The sequence below is a fragment of the Bolinopsis microptera genome, chromosome 1, assembly GCF_026151205.1.
Source record: "Bolinopsis microptera isolate Bmic1 chromosome 1, MBARI_Bmic_1.0, whole genome shotgun sequence".
NCBI lineage: Eukaryota > Metazoa > Ctenophora > Tentaculata > Lobata > Bolinopsidae > Bolinopsis > Bolinopsis microptera.
The window spans coordinates 23168536-23189277 of NC_087072.1; the positions used below are offsets into that span (position 1 = coordinate 23168536).

The 20742-nt window shown below is 36.8% G+C and overlaps 4 protein-coding genes across 5 annotated transcripts in view; 3 read left to right on the plus strand and 1 right to left on the minus strand.

Moving 5' to 3' along the window:
* Positions 1-20742, minus strand: part of LOC134825041 (uncharacterized) — an 852482-nt gene that overhangs the window by 533883 nt on the left and 297857 nt on the right. The gene's annotated exons all lie outside the window — the stretch shown is intronic.
* LOC134821350 (DNA repair protein complementing XP-A cells homolog) lies at positions 5267-6235 on the plus strand. Its single transcript, XM_063832096.1, has one exon. The coding sequence runs from the start codon at positions 5270-5272 to the stop codon at positions 6038-6040; it is 771 nt and encodes a 256-aa protein (XP_063688166.1). The 5' UTR covers positions 5267-5269; the 3' UTR covers positions 6041-6235.
* On the plus strand, positions 9797-10788 carry LOC134819568 (U6 snRNA-associated Sm-like protein LSm2). The gene is made up of 3 exons (XM_063829577.1): positions 9797-9926; positions 10205-10283; positions 10442-10788. Exons 1-3 carry the CDS (start codon positions 9803-9805, stop codon positions 10536-10538), a joined length of 300 nt encoding a protein of 99 aa, XP_063685647.1. The 5' UTR covers positions 9797-9802; the 3' UTR covers positions 10539-10788.
* Positions 13559-20504, plus strand: LOC134816090 (ubiquitin carboxyl-terminal hydrolase 35-like). Of its 2 annotated transcripts, none has more exons than XM_063824833.1 (6): positions 13559-13817; positions 16055-16183; positions 16536-16706; positions 18040-18141; positions 18301-19074; positions 19317-20504. In XM_063824833.1, exons 1-6 carry the CDS (start codon positions 13611-13613, stop codon positions 20382-20384), a joined length of 2451 nt encoding a protein of 816 aa, XP_063680903.1. In that variant the 5' UTR covers positions 13559-13610; the 3' UTR covers positions 20385-20504. The 2 variants fall into 2 exon arrangements, with proteins under 2 accessions (XP_063680903.1, XP_063680911.1); XM_063824841.1 differs by lacking the exon at positions 13559-13817 and adding an exon at positions 15467-15620 and having other exon boundaries at positions 19317-20484.

Here is a 20742-nt window from a genome sequence, read left to right on the forward strand (position 1 = left end):
TTACTGACACCACGGCATCAACTTTAACGCAAATTTCCGCCAAAACCGTAAAATATATACAACTGAAACTTTTTTGACTGGGTCAAATGTTTTAATGGCCTCCAAATCAGCATGAAAAAATTTAGAGGACTTCGCCGCTTTGACGCGCCGCGCGAACTAGCATTCTTGCTTCGCATCTTCGTGTCTAAATGCAACATATGCATTAATTCAATTCGACAGGACTTTTGGTCTGCAAGGTGAACTAAAAATAACAGCCTTCCTAATGGACGACTACCTGACATTCATAAAAATGTTGTCTAGATGGAAGGAGGATCGTGAAAAATATCAATTTGAACGCTCCCAGCTTGACTACGCTGGCTATGCGCGGCTCTTTTACACGTGCTAGATGACCATTTTGTGTACAGAAAGTACAAATCGTCAATTTGTAAAGACGCGCCTCACAATGCGCGTGATCAGAGTAATTATCTCAACCCATCGTCGATCGTTGCTGTGCTTTGCAAAACAATGATCTTGATGGGTTAACATCGTCAACCAAAAAATAAAAAATTGGCCAAGAAATAAAAGTTTTAAAGCCCAAAATTTGGTACCCCAAGTGGTGTCAAAAACGCAAATTAAATAGGTAATAATTATTTTGGTTTTTTGAATCTTGACACCATAATTTAGCGTTATACGGGTTCCTGCTCGATTTTACTGGGCCGCGCTCAGCCGGTCATTCCGCCTAATCTCTGTTGTTTAACAACATTAAAGCCTGGGCCGGTCCTCAGGTAAGCTCGATCACGTGATATGACCGTATAAGGAAGTTAGTCCAATTTCTCGTTAGGGTTAGGTTTTCAAATTTCAGCATATGCTTTTGTTAAGGATTGGGTTAGGGTAAGGGTTGGGATCAAATTAGTCATTTGACAGTCGAGTGTAAAGTAATTAATCATTATCCTTAGCAATACTTGCTTTGATCGGATGGGTTCGGCAAAGCCACTATTGGCACTCGAGCCCTTGATCTTGCCGATGGTGCACTGGGCCTTTTGAGCTGCTGTCCTTCAGCTTCTTTCAATTGAAATAACTATTAATCCAAGTTGAGGCAATTAGCCGACGCGCGGCTTTTATGGTTATCTATGATATGTATTATCTGTAATAAAGATCAAAATTCAAATTTGTATTCCTTAAAATTTGTATTCTTTATCTGTTTGATCCATAGCGGGGAGCTATGGGTAATAACCCTCAAATCTTTTTCCTGTGCAGATACTTCAAGTTCTTTACCATTTGCATTGACCTTATAAGTTATTTATTTATTTAATTTAAATTAGGATTGTTGTTAAAATTGATATGCACTACTTTGCACTTTTTATTTTGTATTTGAAAATTCAATTAATTATTATATATCTTACTATATATAAAGCGAGACGATATATATATATATATATTTGAGACATTCAGTGAAACAGTAAAACACGAAATTCACATTAAGCTATCGATTGTGTAATCTTTACATGTCTCATTCTGAAAGCAAGTTTATTAAAGTAACTGTTCTATGAAGTAAATTAAAAACATGACAAAAATAGATCAATACTGAGATGGGAAATTTGTGAGTAAGTCTCATTCAATCATAAGATATAAACAAAAGATGCAGAGGTGAAAGTAAACATCAAAATGCAAGTGTCTGTGGAAAGATTAATATTAAAGCATATCATATAAAGGTCAATTTTTTATTTCATTAAGAGCACTACGTTTATTAAGTCCTCCAAAATCACTGAGGGTCATAAGCTGGTTTTGCCAAAATGATTCTCTTTCTTTAGCAACCCTACTTCTATCTTCTAAGGTTAAACATTTTATAAAATCTAGCTTTTCAAAAATAATAACCTCTATCTGATCGGATAACTCATTGTCAAACGTTTTTAAGGGCTCTTTGGTAAGATTATGGAACTGGTTATATATATATATTCATTGATCTAAGCAAAGCATTCGATACCATCTCAGCTGACAAATTACTGAGTAAGCTAGATAATTACGGAATTCGAGGCAATGCCAACAAACTCATTGCTAGTTATCTCTCTAATAGATATCAATACGTCTCGGTCCTAGGAGAAGAGTCTGACAAGCTTTCAGTTCTCTTTGGAGTACCCCAGGGATCTTGTCTTGGTCCGTTACTATTTATTATTTATATCAACGACCTATATAGGGCAACTGAACTAGGCAAGTTCATTCTATTTGCTGACGATACAAATATATTTGTCGCGGATGAATGTAAGATAAAGTTATATGAACGAGCAAACCAAATTCTCAAACTGGTACAACTGTATATGAAATGTAATCTCCTGCATATTAACATTAAGAAATGCTGTTACATTCACTTTAAACCAATCGAATAGAAAAAGCAAGGTAGAACATAATGAAGAAGAACACGTACTTACTCTAAACAATGTAGTAATAAAGCAAGTCAAAAAGGTGAAGTTTCTTGGTGTTATTATTGATGATCAGCTTAAATGGGATGCTCATATACGGTCGCTCAACACAAAGCTGAAATGTGAAAGTGGGAAAATTTGTAGAATACGGCACATTATTCCAGAAAAACTCTACAAAGAACTGTACTACACACTATTTGAATCACACTTGCGATTTGGGATATCAGTATGGGGTGGCCTTAGTAACAACAGGCTTGAACCAATATTTATCACTCAGAAGAAATGTGTTAGAATACTATTTGGTAACCGAGAGGCGTACTTAGAAAAGTTTAGAACTTGTGCTAGAACACGAAGTAAAGACAAGCAAAAAATAGGAAGCGACTTCTATGAAAAACAGCACACAAAACCGCTATTTAAGAAAAATGGTTTACTAACCATACACAGTTTGTTCAAACACACATGTTTATTGGAAATGTTCAAAATCAATAAATTAGAATCCCCAGTCCCACTCCTAAATCTATTTCACAGATCATCAAGACGTGCTGATCGATTCATCACTCCAACCCCATCCACCTCCTTCATATATCAATCGACAAAAATGTGGAACGATTGTAGAAACACTGCTAGCAATATCAACTTCTCTACATCAACGAACCTTGTAAAATCCACAATAAAAAAGGAGTTACTCAGCATGCAGTCCAGGTACGACGAAATAGATTGGTGTGAACTGAACTTCGATTCCAACGAACTGAAATTCTAATGTCTACTCAATGAAGATATGCTGAGCGCATAAATGTTAATGTCTAAAGTATAAAATTTCGGCGGTCACGCCGCGCATTTTGCGCGCTGTGCCGCTATTTTTGGCCCATCTTATCAGATATTATTTACAATGTACTCGCACAGTACATGCAGGGCATGCCTCAAGATCACATTAGTGTAGGAATCATTATGTTCTCAACAATTCATTATATGTCGAATTCAGCAGTGGGTCCTCTCTTCGTCCGGTTTGTGTGTTTGTCGCCTGTCTGGACTCTCGTAGTCATGTAATTTTTAATTTTTAATTTCTAATTTGTTATTTTAATTTTAATTTTAATTTTTCAATTTTCTAAATGTGTGTTCTGCTCCGGGACTCGATTACCGTTTCGGCTTTCTTGAGACTGTAAATTTGGAAAGCCAACTATGCGGGGCGCCTGCCCACCGGCACTGAAGAGTGATCAAAGAATTAACTAAAATTTCCTAATATAACGATTGAATATAGAGTTGTTTAACCGGCGCAGCCATGGGTGTGTGGCCTAGCTTTGGCTGCACACCTATGACTGCGCTGTTGCTGGTGGACAGGCGCAGTTTTTGTTGTGCAGTAGTGTTGCAAGAGAATAAAACCAACTTATTATGTACTAAATGGAATCAAGAATATTATTGACTATATTTGATAACGATGAAAATGTAAATTTCGATCAATTTATATTTTTCGGTCTCCAATTATTGAACTGCGGAAGCTGGTTGCCTCAACAATGTTGACTATGCATGGTATGACTGAATTGTAAACAGGTGATAATTGAACGAAAAATAAATGATGAACATGATTCAAAAACTGTAAACCACTAAATGAATTATCGCTTAAATTTAAATAAGTATTTAAACAAAAACCATCATGTGCCGTTAAGCAGCAGGGCGCGGCTCATCTGGGCCACAGCAAATCGGCGAAAATGGGTTCGAAAAAGCCACTATTGGCACTCGAGTCCTTGATCTTTCCGATGGTTCACTGGGGCTTTTTAGCTGCCGTCCTTCAGCTTCTGTAAACTGAAATTACTACCAATCCAAGTTGAGGCAATCAGCCGACGCGCGGCTTTTGTGGTTATATATGATATGTTTAATCTGTAATAAAGATCAAAATTCAAATTTGTTTCTCTAAAAAATTTGTTTCTCTATATATATATATATTTTGTAGATTTTATTTAGTTATACCATTATTCCAGAGACGTGCATATTACATTTTTTACTTAAGTATAAATTTAACAGGTTTTTGTTGTGATTTTAAGTGATTTTCCGAGAATCAGTTATCAGTATTTAGATAAGAGATAAGATAAGAGTACATTTTTAACGGCTTTCAGTTTCTTTTTTCAAATTTCAGTTCATCAGATTTTCCCACTGCTTTTAGTTTGTATTTATTCTCAATTGTATATGATTCGTATTTGTTGTAGTTACTTTAATGATATAATTTCTCAGAATTGATGTAAATAAACGATGCAAAGACTTTCGAAGATCTAATCACAACCGCTTTCTTTTATTGTGTAGAAGTCCAGCCATGAAATATATATATATATATGTTAGAGAAGAAAGATGATTTTTTTCTTGCATATTTTATTTCCCCACCTCTACCACTCATTCGGGATTTTCACCCATTAGTAATTTGAATTGCTGAGTAACGTAAAATTGCCAAAATATTGATTACGTAATATGTGAATGTCCCCTTAATGCACCACACCGCTCCCTCCACTCCTTGTAGGTTATAAAATGTGGGACAACGAAAAACGTATCTACGGTACAAGCAAAACTGCGCGTTTTGCTCTAGAAACACACTTTTTTATAGATTTTACTGCAAAGTTTTGCTAATACTTCAGTTAAGTATTTCAAAATTATCCCACATTCAAATGAGAAATGAGGATTTGGCGCCCCACCGCACAGCGGGGTCAGCGGGCCCTTCGTTACTCCACTGATCTTGATCACAAGAAACAATTATGTGGAAAATCAAAATGGTGCCACACCCGGTTTGAGATTATAGTGCAATATTTTGATACACTCTTGTCTGCTTGATAAAAAGATTTCCCTATGATATTTTTTCTTTATCATCATGTCTGTTTAATAGGTTTACCATGGAAGAAACTGTTGATTCGATAGACAGTGATCTTGGTCACGCAGATAAGAAAGTTAAGCTAACTAAAAGTACTATTGCTATGATCGAGAGAAAAAGACAAAATGCTATACTGTTGCGTGAAAGCAGATTACAATGCAGGGTAACAGCTGTCAGCTCAAGTTCCAACTCTGATTCGAAAGCATCTTGTAAACCTTCAAAAAATAAAATTGTTATTTGTAGTAAGGATAGTTCCGATCTCACCAACCTGCTGTCATCTGTAAACTGCAGGGAATGCAATATTCATTGTAATGCCAGTTATCTCTATGAGAAATTCGGTGAAAATGTATGCGATGAATGTCGAGCAAAAGATAAAGATCAGTTCAAACTGATGTCAAAGACAGATGCCAAGAATGAGTTTGTGTTGAAGGATTGCGATTTGGATTTGCGAGAGCCGCTCCTGAAATTTTCTACTGCTCCTAATCCTCATAATCAAAGAGCAGGATTTATGAAACTATACTTACTAGGGCAGGTGTATGAGCGTGCATGTGAAGTACATGGAGGTGATGAAGGTATAGACAAAGCCATATTGCAGCGATCTAAAAATAGGGAAGTGTTGGCTCAACAAAAAATGAATAAAAAATTGAAAGAACTGCGAAAAAATTCTAAACCTCGTCAGATGAAGAAGGCGCATGTTCATGAATATGGAAAAGAAGTTTATGATGAGGATAATGATGAATATAGCCATTGCTGTAAATCATGTCATTATACTGAAACATATGAGAAACTTTGAAATTAGGATCAACTAGTTCTTATTAACTGTAACTGCAATATAATATACATTATAATGTATAAATACAATATTGAATCTATGGTAATTGAGTATAATCTATGATTTCGTAGATATTTCCAGGTCAGTTATATGTCAGTTATATTAGTAATTTAGAATGAGCTGTCATTCTGTACTGCATATTTACTTCCAATCTTTAAAGTTATGTATATTAATGTTTAATTCTTGTTATATTCCGTTTTTAATACATAATGACTTTTATTGATAAGTTGTTGGAAAAAGAAAAAGCTGCATCATTTATTGCCTTATGATGAGTGTGCTCAATACAAAATAATTTATAAAATTGTTGTATAAAATCGTTGACAAAAGATCAAACCCATCTCATGTGATGACCTATAGATTACATTGGGGGTCGTTCACATATTACGTAATCAGCCAAGGGGAAGGGGGGGGGGGGGGTTTCCAAATGATTACCCCAGTGTAATTTTGACACAATAGCTATATATGTGTAAAACTGATTACAGAGGGGGGAGGGGGGGGTTAAAAATTGTCCAAAAAGTGATTACGTAATATGTGAACAACCCCTTATTCAAATTACAAAATATTTCAAACAAAACATAATCACTAATCATGTATTATTTCTCCTAGGTCTAAAGATAAAAATGCAGCGACCCCCTAGCTTTACAACTGCTCAAATTCAAGGAGATTTGAAAGCTTTTGAAAGAAGAATAACAAAAGCTGTTCAGTACTTGGAACCTAAATCCTACAGATGGCGTATCTTATTGTTTCTGAGTGTTATGTTTGTTCTTTTGAGTGGATACAGCTTTATCACCAACATTCAACTCGATCAGAACTTTTCAATTCTATTAGCCCTGTATGAGAACAAGGTATTTGCTGCTGCACTTTTCTTTCTGGGTCTACTGGTTATAACTGGCGCTCACAAGCGTGCCAACACATCTGCAATCATATTAGCCAGAAATAGACAAGTTCTATTGGAATACAACTTATCTTGTAATGACAAAGGAAAACTAATCATTAAACCAAGCAAAGATAAAGACATTTAGATTATCATATATGATATATTTTTATATTACCATAACGTTATCTCTTCCATTATCAAACTGTTCATGATCATGATTTGACTACTTATTTTAAGTTGGTGGCTATCTTAGTGTAAATATATTCTGCCAAGTTCTATAATTAAAGTACATTTTTCTTTGTATTAATCTCATGACAGATAGTTTAGATAGTGTATATAAAGTCACTATTTAACATTGGAAGTGCATCATCATCTTTTGCTTTTTGTACATCAAAAAACTGCCTTGTCAACTGAATATGAGAAGGCTTTGGGTCAATTAACTTATTGATGTCTTTAATGGCTTCCGAATAACTTGTACACTCAGATTATAGACTTTACTCTCCCCTAGTTCTGTGCACATAGGTAATAACTGAACTGCAAACACAAAGCACAGCTCCTAGAAGTTTGACTTGCTAGAATAGGGAAAGGTCTGAGTTAATATCGTTAATACATGATATTAATACCTAAGCCATAACAAGCCTAAAAACTACCTAACAATTATATGAGAAATGTAATTTCTATTTCAAATCACGAAGATTTTAAGTGTCTTTAAGTTAACTTGCTATTCTGTAACTTATGTATCTTAGTGAGTAAGGGGTCGGTCATATTTCACGTAATCAGTAGAGAGTGGTTTTTAATTTCGTAACTTCCAGCTAGAAGGCGGGGTAAAGGATTTGATAAAAGCTGATAACGGTCGAAGATAGGGTTAAAATTCTACATGTTTACTACATTACATGTGAACGACCCCTGTTAGATTTGTTAGGAGCAATTGATCGTTATGTTAATTGAAAATGTAAATTACTAGAGCTAATAGAGCTGTAAAAGATCTGTTGAAGTGTTAAAATCTTTGTGTTGAAGTAAATAACAATGTTGAACACATTCGCTACACTACAGTTTGTGACCAGGATAAGAACTTGTATCTTGTATTGTAGACTCTATATATACTATATAGACTACTATATAGACTATATAATATAGACTCTATATGACTCAATTTTACTTGGAACAGAATATGACCGTTGAAAGATTTCAGCTGGTTCAGAGTTTTTGTTATTTCACATTCAAATTTAAATGATAAAACAACTACAGAGAAAAGGATCAAGATATTTTGGATTATTCATATGGCCTTTTACTGTATGACAATGTTACTGTGTGAAAATGTTTATTCAGAGTTCTGTATTAATAAAGTAATCAGCCTGATAATCAATTAACGTAATAAATAATTCTATGGTATACTTCTAACAACTGACACATTTCTTTCAATGTTAACTGTACGACAATTTTCACCAACTTTTCGAAACAAACTGCTACATTTTCAGGCTAGAGATGCGATTGTGATAACTTTATCCTGGTCATTACATACATTACATACATAATTACATTACATTGGCTGTTTAATGTTTTAATAGAGTACTACTAGTTATTTTAGAGGAGCTGAAAAGAATTTGGTTCCCTTGCCTTTTCAAACTTTTCAACTTTGTTTCTACAGTGTATTATAGGAGAATTAATGTTACAATGGACAATACTCTTCAAATTTTGATTAATTCTTGTAACGTGAATATTAGGGTGTAATATTCAGCTGTAAACACTTTCATACCTTGAGGTTCAATAACAACAGTTTTAGTCTGGCAAAGCGAAATCCCCAGATATGATATTACAATTATTAGAATTTAATTCTGAAGCAAAAGTTTGTGTAGTAATTAATCTGATTTATGTTATCGTAATTTTGATTTTACTTACCAGTGTATACCTTTACAAACTGATCTGTAAAGTTTCTTATAAATTTGAACTTGTGGATCGTCAAAAATACACAAACTTTATTATTAGTTTAAATCTCTTAATTGGATTTCATTTTATCATGACCCTATCATTGATCAGGACATGTCAACAACACCAGCCCCTGGCTCCTCAGGAAGCCAGACGATCACAGCCACAGAAGAGGCTCCTGTACCATGTCCGCCCACCACTGTGGTCCTAAAGAAACCTAAACCTAGAGGAGTTAAGTGGGACGAATCTACTGCCATTGATAACGAACATATGGGCAAGAAAAGTTCTAAAGTGTGCTGTATCTATCACAAGCCACGAGCATACGATGAAAGTGATTCAGAAGATGAGTGTAATCATGGCCATGGGGGTAAAAATGCCTATGACAGACAACCTTGCTCCTCAAAGAAAGACTGAACAAAAGTTGACGTGTATATAATTTTCTTATACGTTCCGACCACATTTTTTGCTGCTACTAATTGTTACTTTGCAAGGGAGTCATTTAAGTTTAGACATGTAGTATGCCATCTAAATTACATTCTACCCTCGGAGTATGTACTATGTATACAGAAAGCATATCATTTGTGATTCAATGCCACTGAGAAATCATGAATTGATAATAACATGTTTATAAATTTTTTTGATGTGAATTGTTATTGTACCTATTTGAATATTATGAACCTTTAAATGTACACGTTGTTACTCATCTCTGTTTAGGTGCCAAAAAATATCAAAGAAAAATATCATAACTCATATATCTTAGAATATCATCGCTTTATTTGTCTCATCTTATTTGATTCATCTGGGGTCTGACACTAGGATTGCACAATTGTTCAATGTCAATATTTAAAAAAAAGTGGTATCACATTTTAATTGAAAGCACATGGTTTTCAGAACTATTAAATCATCATCATTTACTCAGGATGCTTTTCTACTCATTTTTCAAATCTCTGGTGGGTAAAGACGTAATTGTAGAGCTGAAGAACGACCTTAGCATCTGCGGTACACTCCACTCGGTGGACCAGTTTTTAAATATCAAACTGACAGGTAACCCATTTTAGGAGTACACTTTGATACATGCGTAAAATATTTCATAAAATTGCATGCGCATATTGCACTTTAATTATCTATCATTATATGTCTTTATTCAATTATGACTCAATTAGTATCGTGGTGTCGCCACCTAATGTTAAGCCATGCGATCTTAGCACGTTAAATTATATTAACTCTGTACGACTGAGTTGACAAAAGATGACGTCACCAGGCAACATTTTTCAGGCCATTAACCAATTTCCAGCAACATTGCCTAATATTTCTAATTTCAGATATAAGTGTGTCCGATTCAGACAAGTACCCTCACATGTTAAGTGTTAAGAACTGTTTTATCAGGGGAAGTGTAGTCAGGTTCGTTAAATTCATCCGCCAGTTGTGATTTAAATTGAAATTCTTAAAACCAGCTACAACGTCTAGGAAACTGGAAACATCGTTGAAAATAGTTAACGGTGAAAAAATTTCGGATATATCCAAATATGATACAATAATGATTTACATTTTGTTTACAGATATTGCCATATTCCGGCAGAAGAAGTGGACCCTGCCCTTTTGATGGATGCTACCCGAAAAGAAGCGCAGCAAAATAAGCAATCTACTGGAGCTTAACACTGAATCATATAAACATTATTAACAGAAGCTATTACACTATCACTTACTATTATTTGACATTTTGTCACGAATTTGTACGTGTTTTCTTGAAATGGAAAACTGCTTCTTTCGTCAAGGATGCCAATCTTTTACATCTTGTTCTTAAGGTTTATCTTGAGACAGAGCTTTTGATATATTTTAATAATTTGATATTTATCACCTGTATTGAGTACATTTCTTCGTGATACTTTAAATTCAACTTTTAACATTTGTGAGTATAGTTACTGCATTTACTCATGTTAATCATGAAGCAATTATTGTGATCTACTCTAGTACCCTATCATGAATTTGCATACAAACGTTATAAACGTAGCCGATCACAATTCTGCAATCTGCATTTAGGAACACAATATACAAACTTCTACAGAATAATCAAATAATTAAGTAATCCTACAGAATAGTTCGCAAAGATCAGTCATGAGAAAATGAATTCCTGTTTTGTTCTACTTCTTTGATAGTTCCTCAATAGAATATGAGATTAGAATTACATACACAGTAGCAGCGCATGGTGTTACAGATCATGGAGATTGTGGCTCTCTAGCGTGTCATCAGCTCAATAGCTCATGTCCTGAGCTACCTTTTCTGCGCGCATTTTCTGCGCACCTTTTCTTTGCATCGATCATCATTGGAGAAAGCGGTATAACTGGTTTCCTAATCAGATGAAGTTTTATTGCCAGTAATTTTACCTCGTCCTTCAGAACATCCCTCAGAGTATGAGAGGTTATAATGTAAAGAAGAGGAGAAATCGACAACGACAAGAACACTAAGGTCAGAGCTAAATCAAAGAAAAGAAATCCTGTTGAACTCTGATTAGCTAAGAGCTCGTAAGTTTGACGAGGCTGGATCTCTACTTACTTTACTTTGAGTACTTTGAGTAGGTTTGGCTGGGATCGCTTCAGGACAACAGTATCAAGTACGTCCTCCTATCACTCCACAGGGGTCTTTTTGTAAGTACCATTCCAAGAGTGAGTTGTTGTTAGTAGCGGTGTATCCTTTAGTCGGAGGTGTGTCGGGGAATTCTTTAAGGAATTTAGCCAGTGACGATTTTAACAGGTCCAAAGTAGAGATGGAATTAATTTCTTTGGGGAGAAGATTCCACAGCTGTGCCGCTTTCACTCCAAACGAGTTTTCATAGTGAGTTGCCACAGAACGCTGTGATTTGTTGTTCAGTGCTGGTACAGTAGCTTTTATTCCATGTCGGGGGTTGTTTTTGAACAGCATGCCAATATCATTTGGGGCCAGGCCATTGAGAATTTTCCATGTGTGGATCAAGATGTACCTTTCTCGACGTCTCTGCAATGATATGATATTGATATGATATCTCCATTGGAATCCACATTAAAGTGGCGAAACTGTATTGCACTACTATAAATATTATTGACCAAGGAATCAACATCCTTTCGAGCTTTGCATTGGCAGCAACTTGGCCTCGTTCCAAGGCTGCTGCTAGTCTTCCAAAGCTCCAATATTTCCTAAAATTTGCCCTGTAGCTGTATTTGTTCTGCGTTTTGGAGCCCGTACTCTTTATTTCCGAATTTTGTAATGTTTGGTGATTCTTTTTGGCTGTTACTGCTGTTTTTACTATTTGTGCATAGAATGCCACTACCAAAATGACCGGAATGATGTACCCAAGAGAAGCGTATAGTGAATAGAAAGCGATACAGTTACTTGATATAGGGTCTCTTCCATCGGTAAACTCACAAATCAACAAATGTTTACATTGGCTTTTGCAACCTGACTCATCTTAACATCGCAGAGTCCCATGCATGGAAGGGAGCCTATGAAAGCACCGAATAGAACAATCCCAAGCATGACTGGAATCAGGACTGTGTTTTTCAAGATATCTTTTTGATGCAAGGGCCACTGGACGAAAATAAGCCGAACAGTTGTGATGAGTAGAACTCCGTAGACCGTACACAGGAACAATCAAAGCTGCTGCATTAAGACAGGATATAATTCTGCAGGAGTGGTCAGTCAGCATGTTCGTTGATGTGGCTATAAGAGAACCCGTTATCACGACAACCAAACACAGTTGAGTTGAGCTGTAAAATATAACTGACGAGTAAAGTGAGAGGAGTCCAGGGAGTCTTTTTACGATGAGATAGAAGATTAAAATGCAGCTCACAATTGCCACAAATATACAAGGTCTACAAGTTACTTTGGTGATGTGCCATTCCAGCACTGTACCATCAGTAGTAATGATAGTATTGTTTGGATTGATCATTAACTTTACAGGGATATTTGCATTTGATGATGTGGTTGCTGCTGCTGCTGTAGATGATAATTCTGTTGTTACATTCTGTCCTCTCGTCAAGGTTATTAACTCTGGTACTTTATCTGGTTCATATCTCATGGTTCAAAAACCTAAATAAAGCCAGTCAATTCAGTGAAGGTACCAAATAAACCAGATAATTTGGCGATAAAACCAGGTATAACAGCTCAAAAATGTGATTTGCATACTAAGAAAAAACTACAGAACATAAGTTTAAGCCCAGGTCGTAGTGAACAAGTGCAATGTGGATCAGGTTAGATTACTGTCCCTCACGTCATAGTGTAAGGTGTCGCACATGTGCAGTCGGGTCATGTGTACGCTTCTATAAATACTTGAATAGAATGAATTATTAGGTTAGACTTCTCTCTGTTCGAGGCAATAGTACAACAATGGAAGTGACTGGCCTCACCAGTCATATAATATAGACTGCTCAAAACCAGATAATAGAATTTATTCGTGAATAAAGATGGTCAAATTAAACAACTAGTGCAGCTTCAATAGTCTGAAAACCAGTTTGAGTTTTGTAATTATCTCGAGATGATAGATGTGGATTCTGGTGTGGAGGTGAGGCATAATTGTTTACCTTAAAGACGTCATCAAAATGTGCACATCCCAATTATTCCATATATGGCAAAAAATATGCCTCAACTCCCCACCAGAATCCACACCAGACAGACTCGTAATTTAGTTAATAATATTTGATTAATTAAATAACATGATTTGTGCAAAAAATAACTTTTCATTTTCCAGAACTAGATATGGATAAGATCATAGAAGGTATATTTGCTGTGGACAAAGATCACAAGCAAAAGCTTGTCCTGATTCAGACTCTAAAACCTCACTTGTTGAAGGTTGATGTGGTCGCTGCTCACAAGATCATATCACTATGTCTGGACAGGCTGTCGGATAATACAATAGTTACTGCGAGAAGTCTCAGCTCGCATACCCTAACTATTATGTTTCAGGTAAGATACCGATTTAAATATACCATATTTTTCTTAGAGCCTAATTTGACTAGAGCCTGAGCAATTTAAATAAGCAGTGGACGTCTTGGTATGATCGAGATGAAAGGTGTACACTCTACATTTTCGTTATAAGGGGCAGTATTTTCTACTAGTACTAGTTAGGGCAAGAATATAAATTTATGGGACCATTTTTGAAATTCTGAATTCTTTAACTCAAATTTATTTTTTGTGTCAAGAACTATCCCAGAAAACCATCAGAAACCATTATATCCAATCGCTGATCTCCAGAAACCCCCTTTTGGAACCGCTTATTATGACAAAATTTGTCAAAAATGTGTCAAAAGTGCTTGAAACCTCAGATTTTTGAGTGGTATTTAAGTACATACTTTTGTCAGAAAACGGCAGAAGCAAAAAATTCCCTAAAATGCTAATTTTCTGAGTTAGGGGTCGTTCACATATTACGTCAATTTTTGGGCAATTTTCAACCCCCCTCCAGCTCCCCCTCCGTAATCAGTTTTACACATAGCTATTGTGTCAAAATTACACTATCGTAATCATTTGGAAACCCACCTTATTGGCCAAAACATTATGTTAACTACTGCAAATCAAGATAATTTACAGGGTCAGAAGCTTGTTATTTAAGGGGGGTGGGGGGAGGGGGGTGGGGGGCGCCAGATCGTTATTTGAATGTGGGACAATTTTGAAAAAATTACCTATGGTACTAGCAAAACTGCGCGTTTTGCTCTAGAAGCACACTTTTTTAGAGATTTTACCGGCACACGGGCACATCCTCTAAACTCATCTAATTTGTCCAATTTTATGATTTACTTTAAAAGGGGAGGGGTGCCAACAGTGGTGCGCTTTTTCGGCGGGGGTGCCAACATCCAACGTTACGCCACTGAACAAGAGGACAGTCGGTAGTTTAACGAAGGGGGCACCATCTTGAGAGGTTGCCAAATCGTCGTTTGAATGACAATTTTGAAAATTTGTACAAAAGTACTAGTCAAATTACAGATATGCTCAAAGAAATTTGTTCAATTTTAGGGAGGGGCGCCAAAAGGGGAGGGGGCACCAACAGGGGGGCGCTCTGTCCAGACTGCCTAGTGCCCATGGTAATGTCAAAGGGATCACTCTGAAAAGACAATAGTTTACCAAGCAGTTGTTAGAACCACATCAAGCAAGGACCTCACATATAGTTTCACTGCGTCATAATATATAGGGAGAACAGAGAACAATTTCAAAACACGATGGTATAATCATCGACAGAGTTTCCAAAACCCTAAGTACAGATTGAGTACAGAACTTTCAAAAGCAATATGGGACTTCAAGGAGAGAAACATAGAGTATAATATAGACTGGAAAATCATTACCAAATCAAACAGTCATACGGCAGGGGCACTGGGCCTCTGCCTAGATGAGAAGCTGCGCATATTAAAGAATACAAGCTCATTAAATAAAAGATCTGAGCTGATCTCAAAATGTCGACATTCTAGGAAATTTTTAGTTAGAAATTGTTAATCATAGGTTTTAGGAAATTTTTGTCAATATGTTTGATAAAGGAGCACTGTGTTGTATTATATTTGTTATTTCAAATGTATTTATATATCCCTGATGATTGATCACACATGCACATGAAACTTTTAGTTGGACAATAACGTCGTTTACTTTGTAACGCTTAGAAAATTTAGAATCATGTATTTAGATTTTAGATGTTTATCTTTTCGAGTATATTGCAAACGTTCGCGTTTATACCAAAAAGTGCGAAAGTTGCAAATCTGTCTTCAATTTTCTGTCAAAAACTGTGTAAGTGAATGTTTAGCTGCTTGGAACAGTTTATTGAAGTATTATAGCCGTTGTGGAACGGTTGCACATATATATTCACATCTCACAGATCTTCCAAAATCGAGTTATGACTTTTAGGGTTGGGCGTATGTGCACCAGGAGAAAAATTGCTCAAGAAAGTTTTGCCCAACAGTTTCAGTTGAACGGTTATTGTTTGTCGTTCCTGGGACTATGGACAACACATTCCTGTAGAAAAAGAGAAACCTTTGTTACGAATTTATTCACAGACTATGCTATTCTTTCCCTAACTATACTATGTACATCATTTCATCTATTAATTTTGAATAAATATGAATTAAATCGTATACTTAACAGTTAACTTGAAGTTCTGCCAAACAGATGGCTCACTATTTTGGGATTTTCAGATCCTGTAGCCTATAATTGAAACATTGTAGGTACATCCTGAAAGAGTTATCTCTGGTTTATCTCGAGAGCTAGAGGATCATAATAACAGAGAATGCATCACACTAGCATCCAAACTTATTGTCAAATCTCTCAAAAGATCTCAGCTTTCCCTGCACGAGGTTTGTGAGTTCTACTTTACCATTAAAATAGAAAGAATAATGATACCACATTATACAGAGCTCTATTGATTTGTGCTAAAGGTATCTTACTCTTAACTCTGGTTCACTGTACTTCATTTTATAAATTTATTGGTTTTGGCGCAGGCAACTCCTTATTTTTGTTAAGTTTGGAGTCAATCAAAACTTGCTTATGGTCAATGGATTGCTCGAATTGATACGTCTTACAATCTTCAATATGAAATATTGTACGATTAATCAAACAGTCAAACAACGTGGGCTAAATAATTGGTGAATTTTCAATGATTATACTGAGCTATTAATTAATTGGAATCAAGCTTTATTCATTTCTTAGGGAAAGAAAATTGGGGCAATTTTATCAAACAACAAACTGCTGACATTCTCTGGAGCAGACATTCGAGTGATTATTGGACAGCTTCACAACTCCAAACATTGGTTCAGCGATACGTCAAGTTGGCTGGAAACATACTTCTATTACTCTGGGTTAACCGACCAAACATCAGATGTAAGTATAATTTTTTTCCCTACCAATGCCGAAGGCAACAAGAAATGCGGCCGCTTTTCTTTTGTGGATGGCCGCTCAATTTCCCGATCCGGGATGAAGTATTCTATCATATTCCATACCAGTACCACCTGGGGACCCCAGTCTTTGCTGTTTATAAGCATGCAGATATGGCGGAGTGACAGGCCGAGCGCCGCCCAGTTGATATAATTCTATATTGAATTTGAAAATCGTGTATATTTCTATGTAACTATATGTTTATCGTTTATGCAACCTGACACGGATCTGTGCAAAATAGTAATACTAACTCAAAATAATAATACAATGCTATCAATTAGTCCCTATCGGGATGCGTACATGGTAAAATTAACAATGTACTTGAACATTTCAGCACCGCGCGCCAACAATTGTTTAATTCAGATGATCGCGCAAAATAACTTTGTGCAGGCAGACACGTGGGCGATAACTAGACTGGGGGCGAGGGCACGCACGCACGCACGCACGCACGCACGGTCGCAAAGCTACCATATACAAAAAAAACCTCGATCGCTAACCCTTGTCCTTGACTCTTTTGTGCCTTCGGCACTTTGAGTCATGGATCGGGAAAAAATATGTAGGGAATTTAAGCAATCGGGTTTGGATATGTGAGGTGGCGAAACGTTGCACCGGTTAGCACAGCAAGCTTACAAGCTACTCCCTTTTTATGACATGAAAACACGACTTTCACGTGCGCCACACTAATTTCACTTGAAATAATTACTGTTACAAGTACATTGCCGGGAATATTGATCGTGCGTTGTGTAACCGCGGCGAAATTCTTCAGGTATAGAATATAAGAAATATTTGTGCTTTTCTACCGTTGTTTATATAGCGGAAGAGATAAACTTCATGATTGGCGTGATATAGCTTTTTGTCGGATATTCCCCGGCGAATTATATTGAACGGCACCACTTATTCTCGACTGGGGGTAGGTTAAACAAGTAACTAAGCGTGGTGGTGTGTACACGTTAGAAAAACTGTTCTGATTTGATGAGCAGTGAGCATGAGCTCAATTGGTCCCGGTAAAGTTTTGCTGCTTTCGCGCCATCACGAGTGACAGGAATATTGCCAAAAGGGTCTACCGCTCACAAAACTGCAATGCGCAAATAAATTTTTCTTGAAAATCAGGCGCAGAACGCACGTTTATTTTTAACGAGTCGCGCGCCCTATTAATTGCAAGTCTCGATCTATTATATTGAATAGCGCAATCAAAATGGTATCATCGAATAAAAATAGCTGATAAAAACATTGGAATGATCACAAAAAAACCTTGACTAATTGAGAATATCGACCGCAGGTTTCAGACCAGAATATTTTTACGGCGGACCAAGTGTCACTAGTAACAACTTTAAAGCTAATTGCTAGTAAGCTGGCAAGTGGAGACCTTTCTTTGGTCCAGGTTAGAAATTTACAGTTATTGAGTTGTGTTTGAAACTGATTTAGAACCCAAGTTTAAATTTGATTGGTTAATCTGGCCATACATCCAGGTATGATCAGTCTTCGTTATTATTGAACTGTACCATTTCTCCAAATGAAAATGAGATCTATCTTATCGCAGGGGTCGATTCTATCCAACATCAAAGACAGAACAATTGTTGACACAGCAAGCCAGGAATTTCTTGATTCTCTAACGGAGTCTAATATCTCCAAATGTTTTGATAATCTGTTAGCACTTCAAATACAAGGCCTCGTGCTGTCTCACTGGATTATAGCCCTGACCGAGTTACTTTCTGCGGACAAAAGGTTCATGCTGGTGATCCAACTTTCAGAAAGGCTTGTAGAATCTATACTTGCTCCCAGAACTGGGATCACATCACCTGACAGTCTAGAACTAGTATGTCAACTTTTACTCCTTCATCAACATTCTCCATTTCTATTCCATAGACACTTTACCAAACTGGTCGCATTCGAGTCAGAAGAGTGTATCAAAAAAACGTTACAGTGCATGATGCTCAAATATCCTCATTTTGGTAGATTATATGGAAAAACTCGCAACAGCTATATGTATCAATGGCATGAACTTCAAAGTATGTTGGCTAGTTCTGACATTAGCTCAAATCGTGGTGTTGGATTTAATAACTTGGGAAATACGTGCTATTTTAATAGCCTGGTCCAGGCAATGTGGCTATCAGTTCCATTCCAGATGGATGTCATATTCAATAGAGCTGAATCGAGCATCTTATCAGAGCTGAGACGTGTATTTCTTAATCTATCTTACTCAGTACGACAATCTTTCTCTCCAGACACTTTGTTTCACGTGTTGAGACCCCCCTGGTTCTCATTTGGCTCACAACAGGACTCCGCTGAACTTCTACGTCACATGTTTGATTTGGTTAGTAGCTATATACAAAGTCCATTATAAGGTTTCTAAATGATTATGCAGTGTAATTTGAACACAATAGGTATGTGTAAAACTGATGACGGAGGGGGTTTAAAATGGCCAGAAATTATTAAATTTGATATGCGAACAACCCTCACTATGAGTATAACAGTAATATGGCCTGTAGGGTTTACTGATCAAGCAATTATCAAATTTTTAAATCATACTATTTTGTTGACCAATTACACCTTCAGATAAGTTCCGGAAGCGGTCCAAGTGGAACAGAACCGACAAATCCTCTACAAGAAGGTTTAGCAGGAGGCAGAGATTTGGGGTCCCTGGAATCCAGCAAATATCGACAGTACTACTCAGCCAACAAGGATATAAATACGGAATCCCAGCCCTCCCAAATTATAACGAAAAATTTTCAGGGAGTGCAAGAGGTGACCATCGTTTGTGACACTTGTGACACTGCTTCATCTAAAGAAGAGCCATTTCTGTTCCTTTCGTTGCCATGCGGAAAGGAAACTACAAGTTTAGAAGATCTGATCACGAGTTCCCTTGCTACGGAGCACCTCAGCCAAGAAAATCAGTATCACTGTGAGACTTGTACCACAAAATCGGACGCGGTTCGAAAAACAACACTCAATAAAATGCCTAACACCTTCATTTTCACCATCAATCGTTTTTCTTATAATAAAGAACTGAAGTGCCGATCAAAACTTCTGACGAAAGTACAGATACCAGCTACATTGAGATTCACCGCACAATCTGACTCCACTTTCACAATCGGCACCACGGATATCACGGACACCACGGACACCATAGACACCACGGAAACCACAGACACCAACGACACAACAACAGATGTAGTGTACCAATTGTATGGTACACTGGTACACAGTGGAAGTACGACAGAGAGCGGACACTACTACACGTACGGGGTACCCTCCTCCTACTCCTCACTATCCGTCCTCTCTCACTGTCTCTGTTTTAACGACTCACGTGTCACCTATGTAAATGAGGACCTGGTAAACTCTCCCCGGGGCAGTATGGATACGCCCTACCTACTGTTCTACCAGCGCCTACCCACAGAGCAGCCACCCCAGGACCTAGATGTTGGGGAGCTCTCAGAGATACTGAGCAGTAATGTGAGGTGGTTACAGCAGCAAGTACAGAGTCAGGTGGTAAGACAAACTGGCTCAAAGTTTAAGGAACCTCCGTCCAAAGATGAGGATGACGATGATAGTAACAAGGATATTTATTCGAAGGGTTGTCATGATAACGAGTTTGCCACTGGATCAAGCAGATTCATTTACTGAAATGAAGTTTGCAGGCGTCCAACTAGATAACATTGGGTTTTTTGTACAACAATTCTACTTAGGAAAGTATGTGGAGTCGAATGTATGAATATGTTTTGAATGGGAGTGGATTAAGATTACGGAGAGTGGTTTTGTATAAGTATACACTATACAAAGGAATACCGGGGGGGGGGGGGGCCAATGGCATAAATGGAGAAAATGGAGAATTACTCATAGGTTTTTCCATTTTCTCCATAGAAATAGTCTCCATTTTATGCCATTTTATGCCATTTTATGCCATTGAAAACCTGAAAAATTTAGAATTTCGAGAAAAATTATTTAAAAAAAATATATTTTCGGCCAATAATGAACAGAGTAT

What these genes read in the sequence shown, in the direction of transcription:
- LOC134816090 (XM_063824833.1), top strand. Translation starts at nt 13,611, where the DNA reads ATGGATAAGATCATAGAAGGTATATTTGCTGTGGACAAAGATCACAAG. An exon ending in TAACCGACCAAACATCAGAT is followed by an intron (nt 16,707 to 18,039) that starts GTAAGTATAATT and finishes TATCGACCGCAG; the next exon opens with GTTTCAGACCAGAATATTTT. An exon ending in TACGTCACATGTTTGATTTG is followed by an intron (nt 19,075 to 19,316) that starts GTTAGTAGCTAT and finishes TTACACCTTCAG; the next exon opens with ATAAGTTCCGGAAGCGGTCC.
- LOC134821350 (XM_063832096.1), top strand. Translation starts at nt 5,270, where the DNA reads ATGGAAGAAACTGTTGATTCGATAGACAGTGATCTTGGTCACGCAGAT.
- LOC134819568 (XM_063829577.1), top strand. Translation starts at nt 9,803, where the DNA reads ATGCTTTTCTACTCATTTTTCAAATCTCTGGTGGGTAAAGACGTAATT. An exon ending in TTTAAATATCAAACTGACAG is followed by an intron (nt 9,927 to 10,204) that starts GTAACCCATTTT and finishes TTCTAATTTCAG; the next exon opens with ATATAAGTGTGTCCGATTCA. An exon ending in ATCAGGGGAAGTGTAGTCAG is followed by an intron (nt 10,284 to 10,441) that starts GTTCGTTAAATT and finishes TTTTGTTTACAG; the next exon opens with ATATTGCCATATTCCGGCAG.